Here is a 17439-nt window from a genome sequence, read left to right as displayed (position 1 = left end):
TTGGCTGGAAAACGGCTCGAAAATGGCTAAATCTTGGAATCATGGTGCCGCTTTTATAAAAGTATAAGACCCACCCAAATGGGTAAATCTGGCTGCTGGTTGGCTGCAGTAGGTTGTATCTTTCTGGCTATTGAGCGGTGCGCTAGGGGCTGACAGGGTGAGAGAAGTGAGAAGTGAGAAAATAGAGGTTACGGGAGAGGATGAGGAGAAGACGAGGAAGAAGAAAAAGGCTATGGGAAAAGAAAGGCAGCGACAGAGAAGATGGAAAGAAAATGATAGAATTGTAGGGTTTATTCTATGTTTTAGTTGGTGTAAATATGGCTAAATAGCCAAAACAGTCCCTGAGATTTGCATAACTCATCATTTTAGTCCCTAACATTTCAAATCATTAAAAGTGGTCCCTGAGATTGTCCATTATCCATCATTTTGGTCATTCTGTTAAAAACTCCGTTAAGTGTCCTGGAGCTCTTGGCCGGAAGTATGGGCAATTTTCAAAGCTTCGTAACTCAATCGTTTCTTAACCAAATTTGAACCATAATATATCAAAACGAAGATAGGAAAGTGTAGAATAAGATTATACCTATTTGGAAGCCTAATGGTTGCCGGATATGGTCAGAAAATAGCCTCAAAGTTGACTGGTCCGAGGGAAAACTTGGAAACTCTCCGGAAACAGGGTAAATTTTAAACGTTCATAACTTCTTCAATACTCAACGAAATCAAGTGATTCAAAAACAAAAATCATACTTCTCGACGAGGTGAAGAGAATGGTACCTTTTTCGATGGCTAAATTGCCATGGTTTGGTGGAAAACGGCTCAAAAGTGGCTATCTGTTGTTTGGTATAATGTTTATACGTGGGATGGGACGAGACTGTTATTTTTATTTTTTTATTTTTCTAGTGGAATTAGTGTTTACATCTTTTGGAAATTGAGTGAAAAACTAGAAAGGAAGTAAAGCATTATGTTTATATGCAATATGGCGAAAGCTTCATCATTTTGAACGAGTGCTTTTACAAACATGCCTACAAGAAAGAATGAAAGCGAGCTCAAAGCAACACCTTGTGGTCAAACCCCACTTGCAGAACCCAGTGAACCCGGTTCAGAAGGCAGCGAAAACTGCCCTACGCTCTTTGGCTACTGAGATTGTTTTTATTATTCATCTCACCGAGTCTTCATTTGGTGATGGTATTGCCCCATCGGGACATTCTTCTTTTCACCTGATATCAGAACACCACAACGGCTTGGTGAAGGGTTGGAATCATGGTGCGACTTTTATCAAAGCATAAGACCCACCCAAATGGGTAAATCTGGCTGCTGGCTGGGTGCAGTCGGCTGTGTCTTTCTGGTTGTTGTGCGGTACGCTAGGGGCTGACAGGGTGAGAGATGTGAGAAGTGAGAAAAGAGAGGCCACGGGAGAGTATGAGAAGAGGACGAGGAATAGGAGGAAGGCTACGGGAAAACAAAGGCAGCGGCAGAGAAGATGGAAAGAAGATGATAGAATTTTAGGGTTTATTCTATGATTTGGTTGGTGTAAATATGGCTAAATAGCCAAAATAGTCCCTGAGATTTGCATAACTCATCATTTTGGTCCCTAACATTTCAAATCAATAAAAGTGGTCCCTGAGATTATCCACCATCCATCATTTTGGTCATTCCGTTAAAAACTCCGTTAAGTGTCCCGGAGCTTTTGGCCGGAAGTTGAGGTCTTTTTTCAAAGCTTCGTAACTCAATCGTTTCTTAACCAAATTCGACCCATAATATATAAAAATAAAGATAGGAAAGGGTAGAATAATATTATACCTATTTGGAAGCAAAATGGTTGCTGGAGATAGCTAGAAAATAGCCTCAATTTGGCTGGTCCGAGGGAAAACTTGAAAACTCGCCGGAAACTGGGTAAATTTTAAACGTCCATAACTTCTTTAATACTCAACGAAAACAAGTGATTCACAAACGAAAATCATACTTCTCGATGAGACGAAGAGAATAGTACATTTTTCGATGGCTAAATCGCCATGGTTTGGCCGGAAAACGGCTCGAAAGTGGATGTCTGTTGTTTGGTGTAATGTTTATACATGGGATAGGGCAAGGCTGTTATGTTTTTTTCTTTCCAATGGAATTAGTGTTTAAATCTTTTTGAAATTGAGTGAAAAACTAGAAGGGAAGTAAAGCATTATGTTTGTGTGCAATATGGCGAAAGCTTCATCGTTTTGAACGAGTGTTTCTGCTAACATGCCTACAAGGAAGAAAGAGAGCTCAAAGCAACACCTTGTAATCAAACCCCACTTGCAGAACCCAGTAACCCGGTACAGAAGGAACCGAAAACTGCGCTAAGCTCTGCGGTTACTGAAATTGTTTTTATTATTCATCTCACCAGGTCTTCATTTAGTGAAGGTACTACCCCATCGGGAGATCCTTCTTTTCACCAGATATCAAAACACCACAACGACTTGGTGAAGGATTGGAATCATGGTGCGGTTTTATTAAAGTATAGGACCCACCGAAATGGGTAAATCTGGCAGCTGGCTGGGTGCAGTTCGCTGTGTCTTTCTGGTTGTTGAGTGGCGCCCTAGGGGCTGACAGGGTGAAAGAAGTGACAAAAGAGAGGCTACGGGAGAGGATGAAGAGAGGACAAGGAAAATGAGGAAGGCTACGGGAAAAGAAAAGTAGCAGCAGAGAAGATGGAAAGAAGATGATTGAATTTTAGGGTTTATTCTATGATTTGGTTGGTGTAAATATGGCTAAATAGCCAAAATAGTCCCTGAGATTTGCATAACTCATCATTTTGATCCCTAACATTTCAAATCAATAAAAGTGGTCCCTGAGATTGTCCACCATCCATCATTTTGGTCATTGCGTTGAAAACCCCGTTAAGTGTCCTGGAGCCCTTGGCCTGAAGTTTGGGCAATTTTTAATGCTTCGTAACTCAATCGTTTCTTAACCAAAATTGACCCATAATATATCAAAATGAAGATAGGAAAGTGTAGAATAATATTCTACCTATTTGGCTAGAAACATGGTTGCTAAAGATGGCCGAAAAACAGCCTTAAAGTTGGTTGGTCCGAGGGAAAACTTGAAAACTCGCCGGAAACTGGGTAAATTTTAAACGTTCATAACTTTTTCAATACTCAACGAAATCAAGTGATTCAAAAATTAAAATCATACTCCTCGACGAGACGAAGAGAATGGTATGTTTTTCGATGGCTAAATCGCCATGTTTTGGCAAAAAAAGGGCAATGTTTATGCGTGGGATGGGACGAGATTGTTATTTATTATTATTTTTTTCCAGTGGAATTAGTGTTTAAATCTTTTGAAAATTGAGTGAAAAACTAGAAGGGATGTAAAACATTGTGTTTCTGTGCAATCTGGTGAAAGCTTCATCGTTTTGAACGAGTGCTTCTGCAAACATGCCTACAAGGAAGAAAGAGAGCTCGAAGCAACACCTTGTGATCAAACCCCACTTGTAGAACCCAGTGAACCCGGTTCAGAAGGCACCGAAAACTACGCTACGCTTTGCGGCTACTGAGATTGTTTTGATTATTCATCTCACCGGGTCTTCATTTGGTGAAGGTACTGCGCTATCGAGAAATCCTTCTTTTCACCTGATATCAGAATACCACAATGGCTTGGTGAATGGTTGGAATCATGGTGCGGCTTTTATCAAAGTATAAGACCCACCAAAATGGGTAAATCTGGCTGCTGGCTGGGTGCAATCGGCTGTGTCTTTCTGGTTGTTGAGCAGTGCGCTAGGGGCTGACAAGGTGAGAGAACTGAGAAGTGAGAAAAGAGAGGCCACAGGAGAGGATGAGGAGAGGACGAGGAAGAGGAGGAAGGCTACGGGAAAAGAAAGGCAGCAGCAGAGAAGATGGAAAGAAGATGATAGAATTTTAGGGTTCGTTTTATGTTTTGGTTGTGTAAATATGGCTAAATAGCCAAAATAGTCCCTGGAATTTGCATAACTCATCATTTTGGTCCCTAACATTTCAAATCAATAAAAGTGGTCCCTGAGATTGTCCACCATCCATCATGTTGGTCATTCCGTTAAAAACTCCGTTAAGTGTCCTGGAGCTCTTGGCCGGAAGTTTGGGCAATTTTCAAAGCTTCGTAACTCAATCGTTTCTTAACCAAATTCGACCCATAATATATCTAAATGAAGATAGGAAATTTTAGAATAAGATTATATCTATTTGGAAGCCTAATGGTTGCTGGAGATGGCCGGAAAATAGCCTCAAAGTTGACTGGTCCGAGGGAAAACTTGAAAAACTCGCCGGAAACTGGGTAAATTTTAAACGTTCATAACTTCTTCAATACTCAACGAAATCAAGTGATTCGAAAACAAAAATCATACTTCCTCACGAGATGAAGAGTATGGTACCTTTTTTATGGTTAAATCGCCATGGTTTGGTCGAAAAACAGCTCGAAAGTGGCTGTCTGTTGTTTGGTATAATTTTTATATGAGGGATGGGACGAGACTGTTATTTTTTATATATTTGAATTTTTTTTCTAGTGGAATTATTGTTTAAATCTTTTGGACATTGAGAGAAAAACTAGAAGGGAAGTAAAGCATTGTGTTTCTGTGCAATCTGGCGAAAGCTTTATCGTTTTGAACGAGTGCTTCTGCAAACATGCATAAAAGAAAGAAAGAGAGCTCGAAGCAACACCTTGTGATCAAACCCCACTTGCAGAACCCAGTGAACCCAGTTCAGAAGGCACGGAAAACTGCGCTACGCTCTGCGGCTACTGAGATTGTTTTTATTATTCATCTTACCGAGTCTTCATTTGGTGAAGGTACTGCCCCATCGGGAGATTAGTATTTTCATTTAATATCAGAACACCACAACGGCTTGGTGAAGGGTTAGAATCATGGTGTGGCTTTTATTAAAGTATATGACCCACCCAAATGGGTAAATCTGGATGCTGGTTGGGTGTAGTCGGTTGTGTCTTTCTGGTTATTGAAAGGTGCGCTAGGGGCTAACAGGGTCAGAGAAGAGAGAAGTGAGAAAAGAAAGGCTACGGGAGAGGATGAGGAGAGGACGAGGAAGAGGAGGAAGTTTACGGGAAAAGAAAGGTAGCGGCAGAGAAGATGGAAAGAAGATGATAGAATTTTAGGTTTATTCTATGATTTGGTTGGTGTAAATATGGCTAAATAGCCAAAATAGTCTCTGAGATTTGCATAACTCATTATTTTAATCCCTAACATTTCATATCAATAAAAGTGGTCCCTGAGATTGGTCATTCCGTTAAAAACTTCGTTAAGTGTCCTGGAGCTCTTGGCCGAAAATTTAGGCAATATTCAAAGCTTCATAACTCAATCGTTTCTTAACCAAATTCTACCCATAATATATCGAAAAGAAGAAAGGAAATTGTAGAATAAGATTATACCTATTAAGAAGCCCAATGGTTGCCGGAGATGGCCAGAAAATAGTCTCAAAGTTGTAATGTCCGTGGAAAAACTTGAAAACTCGCCGGAAACTTGGTAAATTTAAAATTTTCATAACTTCTTCAATACTCAACAAAATCAAGTGATTCAAAATGAAAATCATATTTTTCGATGAGAAGAAGAGACGAAGAGAATGGTACCTTTTTCGATGGCTAAATCGCCATGGTTTGGCTGAAAAACGGCTTGAAAGTGGCTGTCTGTTGTTTGGTGTAATGTTTATACGTGGGATGGGACGAGACTGTTATTTTTTTTTTTCCTTGAGGAATTAGTGGTTAAATCTTTTGGAAATTGAGTTAAAAACTAGAAGAGAAGTAAAGCATTGTGTTTCTGTGCAATCTGGCGAAAGCTTCATCATTTTGAACGAGTGCATCTGCAAACTTGCCTACAAGGAAGAAAGAGAGCTCGAAAAAACACCTTGTGATCAAACCCCACTTGCAGAACCCAGTGAACCCCGTTCAGAAGGCACCGAAAACTGCGTTATGTTCTACGGCTATTGAGATTGTTTTTATTATTCATCTTGCCGGGTCTTCATTTGGTGTAGGTACTGCCCCATCGGGAGATCATTCTTTTCACCTGATATCAGAACACCACAATGGCTTGGTGAAGGGTTGGAATCATGGTGAGGCTTTTATCAAGGTATAAGACCCACCCAAATGGGTAAATCTGGCTGCTGGCTGGGTGCAGTCAGCTATGTCTTTCTGGTTGTTGAACGGCACGCTAGAGGCTGACAGGGTGAGAGAACTGAGAAGTGAGAAAAGAGAGGCTATGAAAGAGGATGAGGAGATGACGAGGAAGATAAGGAAAGCTACGGGAAAAGAAAGGCATTGGCAAAGAAGATGGAAAAAAGAAGATAGAATTTTAGGGTTCATTCTATGATTTGGTTGGTGTAAATATGGCTAAATAGCCAAAATAGTCCCCGAGATTTGCATAACTCATCATTTTAATCCCTAACATTTCAAAACAATAAAAGTGGTCCCTGAGATTGTACACCATCAATCATTTTGGTCATTCCGTTAAAAACTCCGTTAAGTGTCTTGTAGCTCTTGGCCGGAAGTTTGGGTAATTTTCAAAGCTTCGTAACTCAATCGTTTCTTAACCAAATTTGACCCATAATATATCAAACTAAAGATAGGAAAGTGTAGAATAAGATTATACCTATTTGGAAACCCAATGGCTCCTAGAGATTGCCGGAAAATAGCCTCAATGTTGACTGTCTGGGGGAAAACTTGAAAAACATACTTCTCGACGAGACGAAGAGAATGGTTCATTTTCTAATGGCTAAATCGCCATGATTTGGCCGAAAAATGGCTTGAAAGTGGCTGTTTGTTGTTTGGTATAATGTTTATTCGTGGGATGGCACGAGACTATTATTTTTTTTATTTTTTATTTTTTTCCCAGTGGAATTAGTGTTTAAATCGTTTGGAAATTGAATGAAAAGCTAGAAGGGAAGTAAAGCATAGTGTTTCTGTGCAATCTGGCGAAAGCTTCATCGTTTTGAACGAGTGCTTCTGCAAACATGCCTACAAGGAAGAAAGAGAGCTCCAAACAACACCTTGTGATCAAACCCCACTTGCAAAACCCAGTGAACCCGGTTCAGAAGGCACTGAAAACTGTGCTACGTTCTGCGGCTACTGAGATTGTTTTTATTATTCATCTTACCAGGTCTTCATTTGGTGAAGGTACTGCCCCATCAGGAGATCCTTCTTTTAACCTGATATCAGAACACCACAACGGCTTGGTGAAGGGTTGGAATCATGGTGCGGCTTTTATCAAAGTATAAGATCCACCCAACTGGGTAAATCTGGCTGCTGGCTGGGTGCAGTTGGCTATGTCTTTCTGGTTATTGAGCGGTACGCTAGGGGCTGACATGGTGAGAGAACTGAGAAGTTAGAAAAGATAGGCTACGGGAGAGGATGAGGAGAGGACGAGGAAGAAGAGGAAGGCTATGGGAAAAGAAAGGCAGTGGCAGAGAAGATGGAAAGAAGATGATAGAATTTTAGGGTTCATTCTGTGATTTGGTTGGTGTAAATATGGCTAAATAGCCAAAATAGTCCCTGAGATTTGCATAACTCATCATTTTGGTCCCTTACATTTCAAATCAATAAAAGTGGTCCTTAAGATTGTCCACCATCCATCATTTTGGTCATTCTGTTAAAAACTCTGTTAAGTGTTCTGGAGCTCTTGGCCGGAAGTTTAGGCAATTTTCAAAGCTTCGTAACTCAATCGTTTCTTAACCAAATTCGACCCATAATATATCTAAATGAAGATAGGAAATTTTAGAATAAGATTATACCTATTTGGAAGCCCAATGGTTGCTAGAGATGGCCGGAAAATAGCCTCAAAGTTGACTGGTCCGAGGGAAAACTTGAAAAACTCGCCGGAAACTGGGTAAATTTTAAACGTTCATAACTTCTTCAATACTCAACGAAATCAAGTGATTCGAAAACAAAAATCATACTTCTTGACGAGATGAAGAGTATGGTTCCTTTTTTTATGGCGAAATCGCCATGGTTTGGCTGGAAAACAGCTCAAAAGTGGCTGTCTGTTGTTTGGTATAATTTTTATATGAGGGATGGGACGAGACTGTAATTTTTTTTATATTTGAATTTTTTTTCTAGTGGAATTATTGTTTAAATCTTTTGGACATTGAGAGAAAAACAAGAAGGGAAGTAAGGCATTGTGTTTCTGTGCAATATGGCGAAAACTTTATCGTTTTGAACGAGTGCTTTTGCAAACATGCCTACAAGAAAGAAATAGAGCTCGAAGCAACACCTTGTGATCAAACCCCACTTGCAGAACCAAGTGAACCTGGTTCAGAAGGCACTGAAAATTACGCTACGTTCTGCGGCTACTGAGATTTTTTTTTTATTATTCATCTCATCGGGTTTTCATTTGGTAAAGGTACTGCCGTATCGGGAAATCCTTATTTTCACCTGATATCAGAACACCATAATGGCTTGGTGAAGGGTTGGAATCATGGTGCGGCTTTTATCAAAGTATAAGACCCATCCAAATGAGTAAATCTGGCCGTTAGCTGGGTGCAGTCGGTTGTGTCTATCTGGCTGTTGAGCGGTGCGCTAGGGGCTGACAGGGTGAGAGAAGTGAGAAGTGAGAAAAGAGAGGCTACGGGAGAGGATGAGGAGCGGACAAGGAAGATGAGGAAGGCTACGGGAAAAGAAAGGCAGCGGCAGAGAAGATGGAAAGAAGATGATAGAATTTTAGGGTTTATTCTATGATTTGGTTCATGTAAATATGGTCCCTAACTTTTCAAATCAATAAAAGTGGTCCCTAAGATTGTCAACCATCCATCATTGTGGTCATTTCGTTAAAAACTCGGTTAAGTGTCCTGAAGCTTTTAGTCGGAAGTTTGGGCAATTTTCAAAGCTTTGTAACTCAATCATTTCTTAACCAAATTCGACTCATAATATATCAAAATGAAGATAGGAACGTGTAGAATAAGATTATACCTATTTGGAAGCACAATGGTTGCCAGAGATGGCTGGAAAATAGCCTCAAAGTTGACTGGTCCGAGGGAAAACTAGGAAACTCGCCAGAAACTAGGTAAACTTTAAACGTTATAACTTCTTCAATGCTCAACAAAATCAAATGATTCAAAAAGAAAAATCATACTTCTCGACTAGATGAAGAGATTGGTACTTTTTAGACTGCTAAATCTCCATTGTTTGGCCGAAAAACAGCTCGAAAGTGGCTACCTCTTGGAATCATGGTGCGCCTTTTGTCAAAGTATAAGATCCACCCAAATGGGTAAATCTGGCTGCTGGCTGGATGCAGTCGGCTGTGTCTTTCTGGCTGTTGAGCGGTGCGTTAGGGGATGACAGGGTGAGAGAAGTGAGAAGTGAGAAAAGAGAGGCTAAGGGAAAGGATGAGGAAAGGACGAGGAAGAGGAGGAAGGCTACTGGAAAAGAAAGGCAGCGGCAGAGAAGATGGAAAGAAGATGATAGAATTTTAGGGTTTATTCTATGATTTGGTTGGTGTAAATATGGCTAAATAGCCATAATAGTCCATGAGATTTGCATAACTCATCATTGTTGTCCCTAACATTTCAAATCAATAAAAGTGATCCCTGAGATTGTCCACCATCCATCATTTTGGTCATTCCGTTAAAAACTCCGTTAAGTGTCATGGAGCTCTTGGCCGGAAGTTTGGGCAATTTTCAAAGCTTCGTAACTCAATCGTTTCTTAACCAAATTCAAAACATAATATATCAAAATGAAGATAAGAAAGTGTATAATAAGATTATACCTATTTGGAAGCCCAATGGTTGCCGGAGATGGCCGGAAAATAGCCTCAAAGTTGATTGGTCCGAGGGAAAACTTGAAAACTCGCCAGAAACTGGGTAAATTTTAAACGTTCATAACTTCTTCAATACTCAACGAAATCAAGTGATTCAACAAGCAAAATCATACTTCTTGACAAGGTAAAGAGTATGGTACCTTTATGGTACCTTTTTCGATGGCTAAATCACCATGGTTTGGCCGGAAAACGGCTCGAAAAGGGTTGTCTGTTGTTTGGTATAATGTTTATACGTGGGATGGGACGAGACTGTTATTTTTTATTTTTTTTTATTTTTTTTTCTAGTGGAATTAGTGTTTAAATCTTTTGGAAATTGAGTGAAAAACTAGAAGGGAAGTAAAGCATTGTGTTTCTGTGCAATCCAGCGAGTTTCCCAGTTTTCCGTCAGATGAGTCAACACTGAGGCTATTTTCCTGCCATCTCTGGCAGCCATTAGGCTTCCAAGTAGGTATAATCTTATTCTACACTTTCCTATCTTCATTTTTATATATTTTGGGTCAAATTTGGTTAAAAAACGAATGAGTTACGAAGCTTTGAAAATTGCCCAAACTTCCAGCCAAGAGCTCCGAGACACTTAATGGAGTTTTTAACGGAAGGACCAAAATGATGGATGGTGGACAATCTCGGGGACCACTTTTATTGATTTGAAATGTTAGAGACCAAAGTGATGAATTATGCAAATCTCAAAGATTATTTTGGCTATTTAGCCGTACAAATATTAAAAAAGATAAGGGATATTTTTGTCTTACAATTTTAATTTTAAATGTACGTATTCTTAAATATATCAATTTGTGATACATCAAATGTATCATTTTTTCAATATAAAATGTACAAATTCTTCATATAAAATGTATCCAATTTTTTAATATACCAGGATGTCATCAATAAAAACAATAACAAACTTGTCAAGATATTCCTGGAATACTTCATTCATCAATCTCATGAAAGCTGCAGGGGCATTAGTCAATCCAAATGGCATAACCAAAAATTCATAATGTCCATAACGAGTCCTGAAAGCCGTTTTATGAACATCATCATCTTTAATCTTTAGTTGATAATACCCAGATCTCAAATCAATCTTAGAAAACACACAGGCACCTTTGAGTTGATCAAACAAATCATCTATACGAGGCAATGGATAACGGTTTTTAATCGTCACCCGATTCAGTTGCCTGTAATCAATGCACAATCTCAAAGTTCCATCTTTCTTTCTTACAAACAACACCGGAGCTCCCCACGGTGATGAACTAGGCTGAATGAACCCTTTATCAATTAATTCTTGCAATTGAATTTTTAACTTTCTTAATTCCGCTGGTGCCATTCTATAAGGAGTCAATGAGATAGGGTTTGTACCTGGAAACAAATCAATCGAAAATTCCACGTCTCTATCTGGAGGCAATCCAGGCAAATCCTCCGGAAACACATCAGGATAGTGTCTGACTACTCCGACTTCCTCCACACTGCTGGGAGCAACATCATTCAAAACCACATGTGCCAAGTACCCCTGACAACCCTTGGATAACAACTTCCTTGCCCTTATGGCGGAAATAACACCATGTCTCACCCCACTTCTTTCACCCACAAAAGTAACCTCAGGTAGTCCAGGACGAAGAAAAGTAACTGATTTCCCGTAACAATCTATATGGGCGCGATTATAATGCAACCAATCCGCCCCTAAAATCACATCAAAATCCACGATGTCTAACGGGATAAGATTAGCAGGCATAATGACATTATCTACCCTCACTGGACACCCAGGGTAAAAACTATCAACATAACATTTATCCCCTCTAGGCATAGCAACTTCTAAATCAAACCCTAGAGGTGAAGGATAAGGTTGTGTCATTTGAGCAAATGTATGAGAAATCACAGAGTGTGTAGCACCACAATCAATCAAAACTCTAGCAAAATGACCAAGAACATTCAACGTACCCATAATCAAGTCTGGATGGTTCTGAGCATCTTGCAGCGATATGTGGTTAACACGTCCCTGAGCTGGCTGTCGTCCTCCACGACCTCTGCCACTCTGGTTACCTCGTCCCTGATGAGTACGTCCTTGACCTGCCTGGGTAGGCGGCCTAGACGGTCCTGCACTACTAGCAGTAACTCCGCTCTGTTGAGGCTGACCTCCCTGATACCACTGAGATCCACTAGCTGGCATAGATGGATATGAAGTATAACCTCCCTGATCCTGAGAATATCCGCTCTGAAAATAAGGATCCTGGGAATAGTGATACTGTCCCGGAGCATATGGAGTAGCATCACCCTGATAATGATAAGCACCACCACGACCAACCTGGCCATAACTGCCTGAATTAAAGTTCTGTTGAGTCGGTGCTGGTGTTGGCCTAACAGGCTGCTGGGGCCTCTGCTGATTCTGGGGACAATTCATAGCTCTATGTCCTGTCTGACCACATGTAAAGCATGCACCACTGATTCTCCTACATTCCCCATAATGTCGGAAATTACAATGGCGACATAACGGAGAACCCGAACTACCAGTACCACCAAAACCTCTCTGACCAGAAAATCTAGGTCCATTACCAAACCTACCACCTCCTCTCCTCGGACCTGTGGCACTAAATCCACCACTGGAAGAACTAGAACTCATTCCACTCTTCTTAAAATTCTGCGTCTTACGGGGTCCTTGAAATGAGATACCTTTACCCTTGCCGTTATTCTTATCTTCTTCTTCATCACTATCAGTAGAAAGTTTCTCGGACTCCTCCATCCGAACCATGATTTCAGAAAACTCATGATAGTTAGCATAAGGAAGTGCACCAGCATATGTTCTCCATCTCTTCTTTGATCCCAACTTAAATCGACGAAGCATTTCCTCTGAATTAACAGCCACTATCGGATCATAACGAGACAAATCTGTAAACTTCCGGTAATATTCACCCGCCGACATCTTTCTTTGTTTCAATTGGGTGAACTCCTGTTTCTTACGATCGATGTACTCTGGAGGAACAAATCTTTTCTTAAATATTTCCTTAAATGTACCCCAATCCTGCACTAACTCAGGTGCCAGAAAATTAGTTTCATTACCCCACCAAACTGCAATTTCTCGGCTTAAGAACCAAATGGTAGTCTCAACCCATCTATTCTCAGGTAGGTTCCCTTGACTCCGCATCACTTGAAAAGTTTGCTCAATCCGATCCAACCACCTTTCTGCCCCTTCATAACCTTCATTTCCCTCAAAGGGTTCCAACTTCAGATTATACATCGTCTCAACGGGCGTTCTCTGAGGAGCACGAATACTAGCTTGGAGAGCTTGAGCTATTGCTTCCCCTAACTGGGTCATATCGGGAAAGTTAGACTCAGCAGCACGACGAGGCTCTCTACGAGGCGGCATAATTCTGACAGAAGACACCAAAAATTAATAAGTAAAATCACTAGTTATACAGGACTGCAACCTATGCTCTGATACCAAACTGACACACCCTAACCCGAAGACTAGGACGTGCTGGCCGTCACGTGAGCGTGACGTAACCATAAACGCAAGCGGAAACGATTTAATAATAAGATAAGAGTCATCAAAAACCACTAATTATACAATTGTTTACAACCTAGCATTCTATGTGCATAAGAGTGTACTAAACACACATAAACAGAGCATAAGCATCTAGGTGCAGTCAAGTAGGAACATAGCTATTTTACAACACCCTCGGGTGAAATCCTACATTTATTTATTTCTGTCAGAAACACCGAAGTAGTCCTCGTAGGCCACCAACACCTCAACTATCAACTAGAACCTGGAGGGGCGAAAAACAGAAAACGTGAGTGGGCGAAAATCAAGCTTTTCTAAATCATTTCATAAATCCACATTTATAACCCCTTTTTGGAAAACCTGTATACTTTCCCAGAAAAATAGCATATAGCATATATATATCTCAACATCTCGATCATCAATCTTATAACAGATTCAATAAGAATGTACCATGCCCATTTCAACAGTTTAGTATGAATGCATTGACATGATATAAATCAGGTAAAAGAAACAATCAATCGGAGGCCCTCTAATAGCCCTGAACGATTAAACCTAGAGCTCAACATCTATTAATATCACTCTCTGCCGGAGTCACTCCGCGTGACCTGTCCGACCTTCTGCACATAAGTCGGAACCACCTAATGTAGTCTGAACGACTCATGGTAATATTCGCTCTAGTGCTTCTCATCAATCATCGGTGTACATAATCTAAGGTCACCCACCAGTCATAATCTCACTAACACTCTACGACTGGCCTGTCGTACCCACTCCGCGTGGACTGTACGACCAGCATCTACTTAGATCCAAGACGAGCGCACGATGCGGTGAATACTATAAGCACTAAACCATGGTGCAGGATATGAGCTCAATATATCTCATCATCATCATCATAATATTAATTAAATACTTACCTGTGCGTCCACAGCACCATTATACATATATGCATCATACAACAGTTCATAATATCCATAACATTCTATGCATGGCAATCACATCATATTTCATTTCATTTCAATATACTTTTCAATTAAATTTGATTTCTGGGGAAATCGAGTATATAGGTATATATATATATAGAAAGCAATGCCCACTCACTGGTATGTCGCCGGGTCGTAACCCCCTTGATGCCCCTGGTTGTGCTCGTCCTCGTTATATGTTCCACCTAGAAGTGAAATAACTTAAAACAATCATTTAACGCACATTTAACGCACCTAAACCAAACTAGGTAATTAATTCTTCATACGATGCTCAAATTGGGTATATGAATATACCACAGTGACCTACACAACCTCAGGATCATCCCCATATTTTTAAAATAATTTTTTGGACTCTTCACGCGCCCCCACGCGCCAAATAGGGCACGGACCTACGCGCCCCCCACGCGCGGCCACGTGCCGTGCACACTGACGGCTACAGTGAACGGCGTTAGGAATATTCTCGGAATATTCCGTTAAAACCCAACGGTAACGGTAACGGCGTTGGCATATTCCGTCAGTTTTGACGGAATATTCCCTGTCTTCTCTGGCGACTGTTCGCCGGTTTCTGGAAAATTTTCAAATCCACTATTCTCCTTCGTTTTTCAACCAATTTCTTCGAATTTTATACCAAAATGAAGCATTTCACATGTACTAACACGTTGGAAGGGTTTTAAGGCCTAAAAACAACAAGATCAAACCTTTCAAAATTCTTCAAATTCGGCCAAACTCGAACCCAACGATCCCGACGTCCATTTTGTTCAAACGAGGCACTCCGAGCCTCCTTGGGACTTCCTAAGACTCGTGGTGATCTTGTTTTAACCTAAAACACAACCATAACAAAGTTTGTGAACAGTGCTTAATCACGGGGTGTTTTAAAACTAGGGTTTTTGAAATGAAACTTACTTGAAACTTGTACCCCCGTGCTCGTGAAGTTCCCAAGATCACGATGGTGATCTTAGATTGTACGTTCGTGTAGGATTGTGGTTGTTCATGGTGTTTGCCGTGAGTTCGAGAGTAAGAGAGAGAGTTTTTCTACGAAGAAGAAAGAGAGAGAGAGTGTTACTGAGAGGGATAAGAAGAGAGAATAAAGCTTACGGGTTTTAGGGAAGGAATTCAGGAAGTGGGGCTCCCACCTAAGTCTAGATACAAAATATTAACACATACAATTAAAAATCTAACCCTAGTTTAGGATGTTTTTAGGTAAAACAAATGTCAAAATTACGCACCTTAATCCCGTTTAAGGGCGTTTCTGTAATTTCACGTCCTCGGAATTAAAATTCCGGGACAGGCTGTGACAGTGCCCATGTTTTGTACAATAATTTTTTGTTGTTGTTAATTTTGATGAATGTACTCATATATTTACATACACATACACACACACACACACACACACACACAATATAATAGAGTGTATAATTTATATTTTATTATTTTTAATCCAACAAATTATGGGTTATATTTAAAATCCCATTAATATAAACAAATACAAATTTCAATTTTTAATTTTTAATTTAAAAAAAACATAGCAAGATTCTAAAAGTCGATATGCGCTAGTCGGGCGGCGGGCTAGGGCCTAACGCATAGGCGGCTAGGCGGATTTAAGTAAATCTATCATATTTCATGTAAATAAGTGTCTGCTTCTACTTGAAATATATATAATTTCATCATAAACTACAAAATAGAATGCATATATATCATGAAGTATTGGAACATAATGAAAACATATGAAATAAGGATATAATGTTTGTTCATTCAAGTATGCAACAAGTCTCTTACAATTTATTGGAAAAAAAACAAAATGCAAAATGAAAGTTATGTATTTTCTGTCTAAGTGAGTTGTAACCTAGGCGGGTGCCTAGGTGGTCTAGGCGGTGGGCTGGGGCCTAGCGCCTAGGCGGGGCCTAGGCGGCGCTAGGTGGGGATTTTTAGAACAGTGAGTAACATACACTATTACATTAATGTCAGGGATTTTGATAAAAAAAAACTAAAAACAAATAAAGTTTCAATAAAAGAATATTGATAGCTAGAAACCGCATCCAAAGTATCCAAAAAATATTTAAGAAATTTCAAGAAAAATGATACTGGTAGACGATTCGCATCTTCTGTACGGAAACGAGAGGAACACACAAAAAAAAGAAAGGAAAACTAATGAAAAAGGCTTGAAAATTTTGAGTTTTAACGATAAGGACAAAATAAAAGGTCAACTGAATAGTAGCAGGATTGACTTTTTAGTGTAAAAATGTAGTTTTTCGTTAAAGTTTCCAAAAAAGAAGTTAGAAACATTTTTTTAAAAAATTGGAAATCCAAGTTGTTTGAAATTTGAAACAATAGAAAAGAAGGATCGGAATTGGAACGTCACCGTTGATAAGATCAAGCTTCTTGCGGCTGATTTTGGAGTGCATTGTAGCAGCCTTCATTTGGAGAAATTTTTAGTTGTGACGGGAATACAGATAGTATATCATGTGTTTTTATGCAAATAGTGGAAAATTTTAATTTTTAAGTTATTAACCTTTTAAGACACATAACTCATCATTTACAGAGACACACGTGATATAACATCTCGTATGATTATTACACTGAAAAATCTCCCCTTGCTTCGGGAGTTCACCATTTGTAAAGACAATCACAAAACTCCAAAGAAATGTCAGTTGCCAAGAGAAATATGGCATGAAAAATCACAAATCCAAATAAAAATAAAATAAACAAGAAAAATCGAGAGAATAGTTTTCTTCGGTGCGCCAATACATTCGTACAAAAAGTTTTGTCGAGATTAAATTTTTAAATGAAATTAAAAGGGCTTGTTTTATTAACACTCTTTAATATGTTGAAAGGTAAAATAAGATAAATTAAATTTGTAAATTAAATAACATGAAAGTTGACACGCGTTTTTCCTTATTAATAAAACATAATTTAATTTGTAAATTTATGTACCAAGCATTACTCCTTAAACACCTCACAAGTTACAATTAAAATTTGTCTCAATAATTCCAGGTTTACCGTTGCTTTTGTTAAATCCACCCCACCCTCCATAAACAAAAAATGGCACAACCATTCACCTCACTACCATACCCTCGCCGGTGACTCTATCGTGTCATCTCCAGTCAAATGAAGGTCAGATTACTGCCTTGACATTATTCCTAATACAATTCAAATCTTAATATTACGGTTTAATTGTATTTCTCCACTTGTACGTGAAAGGTCTTAAGTTCGATTCTCACCAAATG

At 39.5% G+C, this 17439-nt stretch overlaps 1 protein-coding gene across 1 annotated transcript; it reads right to left on the bottom strand.

The window, feature by feature from the left end:
* Positions 1 to 10610: 10610 nt before the first annotated feature.
* On the bottom strand, positions 10611 to 13103 carry LOC139195070 (uncharacterized). Its single transcript, XM_070820259.1, has 4 exons — positions 11681 to 13103; positions 11433 to 11566; positions 11102 to 11339; positions 10611 to 10870 (listed from the first exon to the last, which is right to left on the bottom strand). The coding sequence occupies exons 1-4, from the start codon at positions 13101 to 13103 to the stop codon at positions 10611 to 10613; spliced, it is 2055 nt and encodes a 684-aa protein (XP_070676360.1).
* Between the last annotated feature and the right edge of the window lie 4336 nt (positions 13104 to 17439).

This window comes from Malus domestica, chromosome 04, assembly GCF_042453785.1.
Source record: "Malus domestica chromosome 04, GDT2T_hap1".
Lineage (NCBI taxonomy): Eukaryota > Viridiplantae > Streptophyta > Magnoliopsida > Rosales > Rosaceae > Malus > Malus domestica.
The sequence above is the reverse complement of the archived record's forward strand: the minus strand, read 5'-3'. Positions and strand labels throughout refer to the sequence as shown.

Coding starts and splice junctions, on each gene's coding strand:
- LOC139195070 (XM_070820259.1), bottom strand. CDS start 13,103: ATGCCGCCTCGTAGAGAGCCTCGTCGTGCTGCTGAGTCTAACTTTCCC. Junction 11,567..11,680: donor CCATCCAGACTTGATTATGG/GTACGTTGAATG, acceptor CTTCACCTCTAG/GGTTTGATTTAGAAGTTGCT. Junction 10,871..11,101: donor TTCGATTGATTTGTTTCCAG/GTACAAACCCTA, acceptor TGCCTCGTATAG/ATGATTTGTTTGATCAACTC.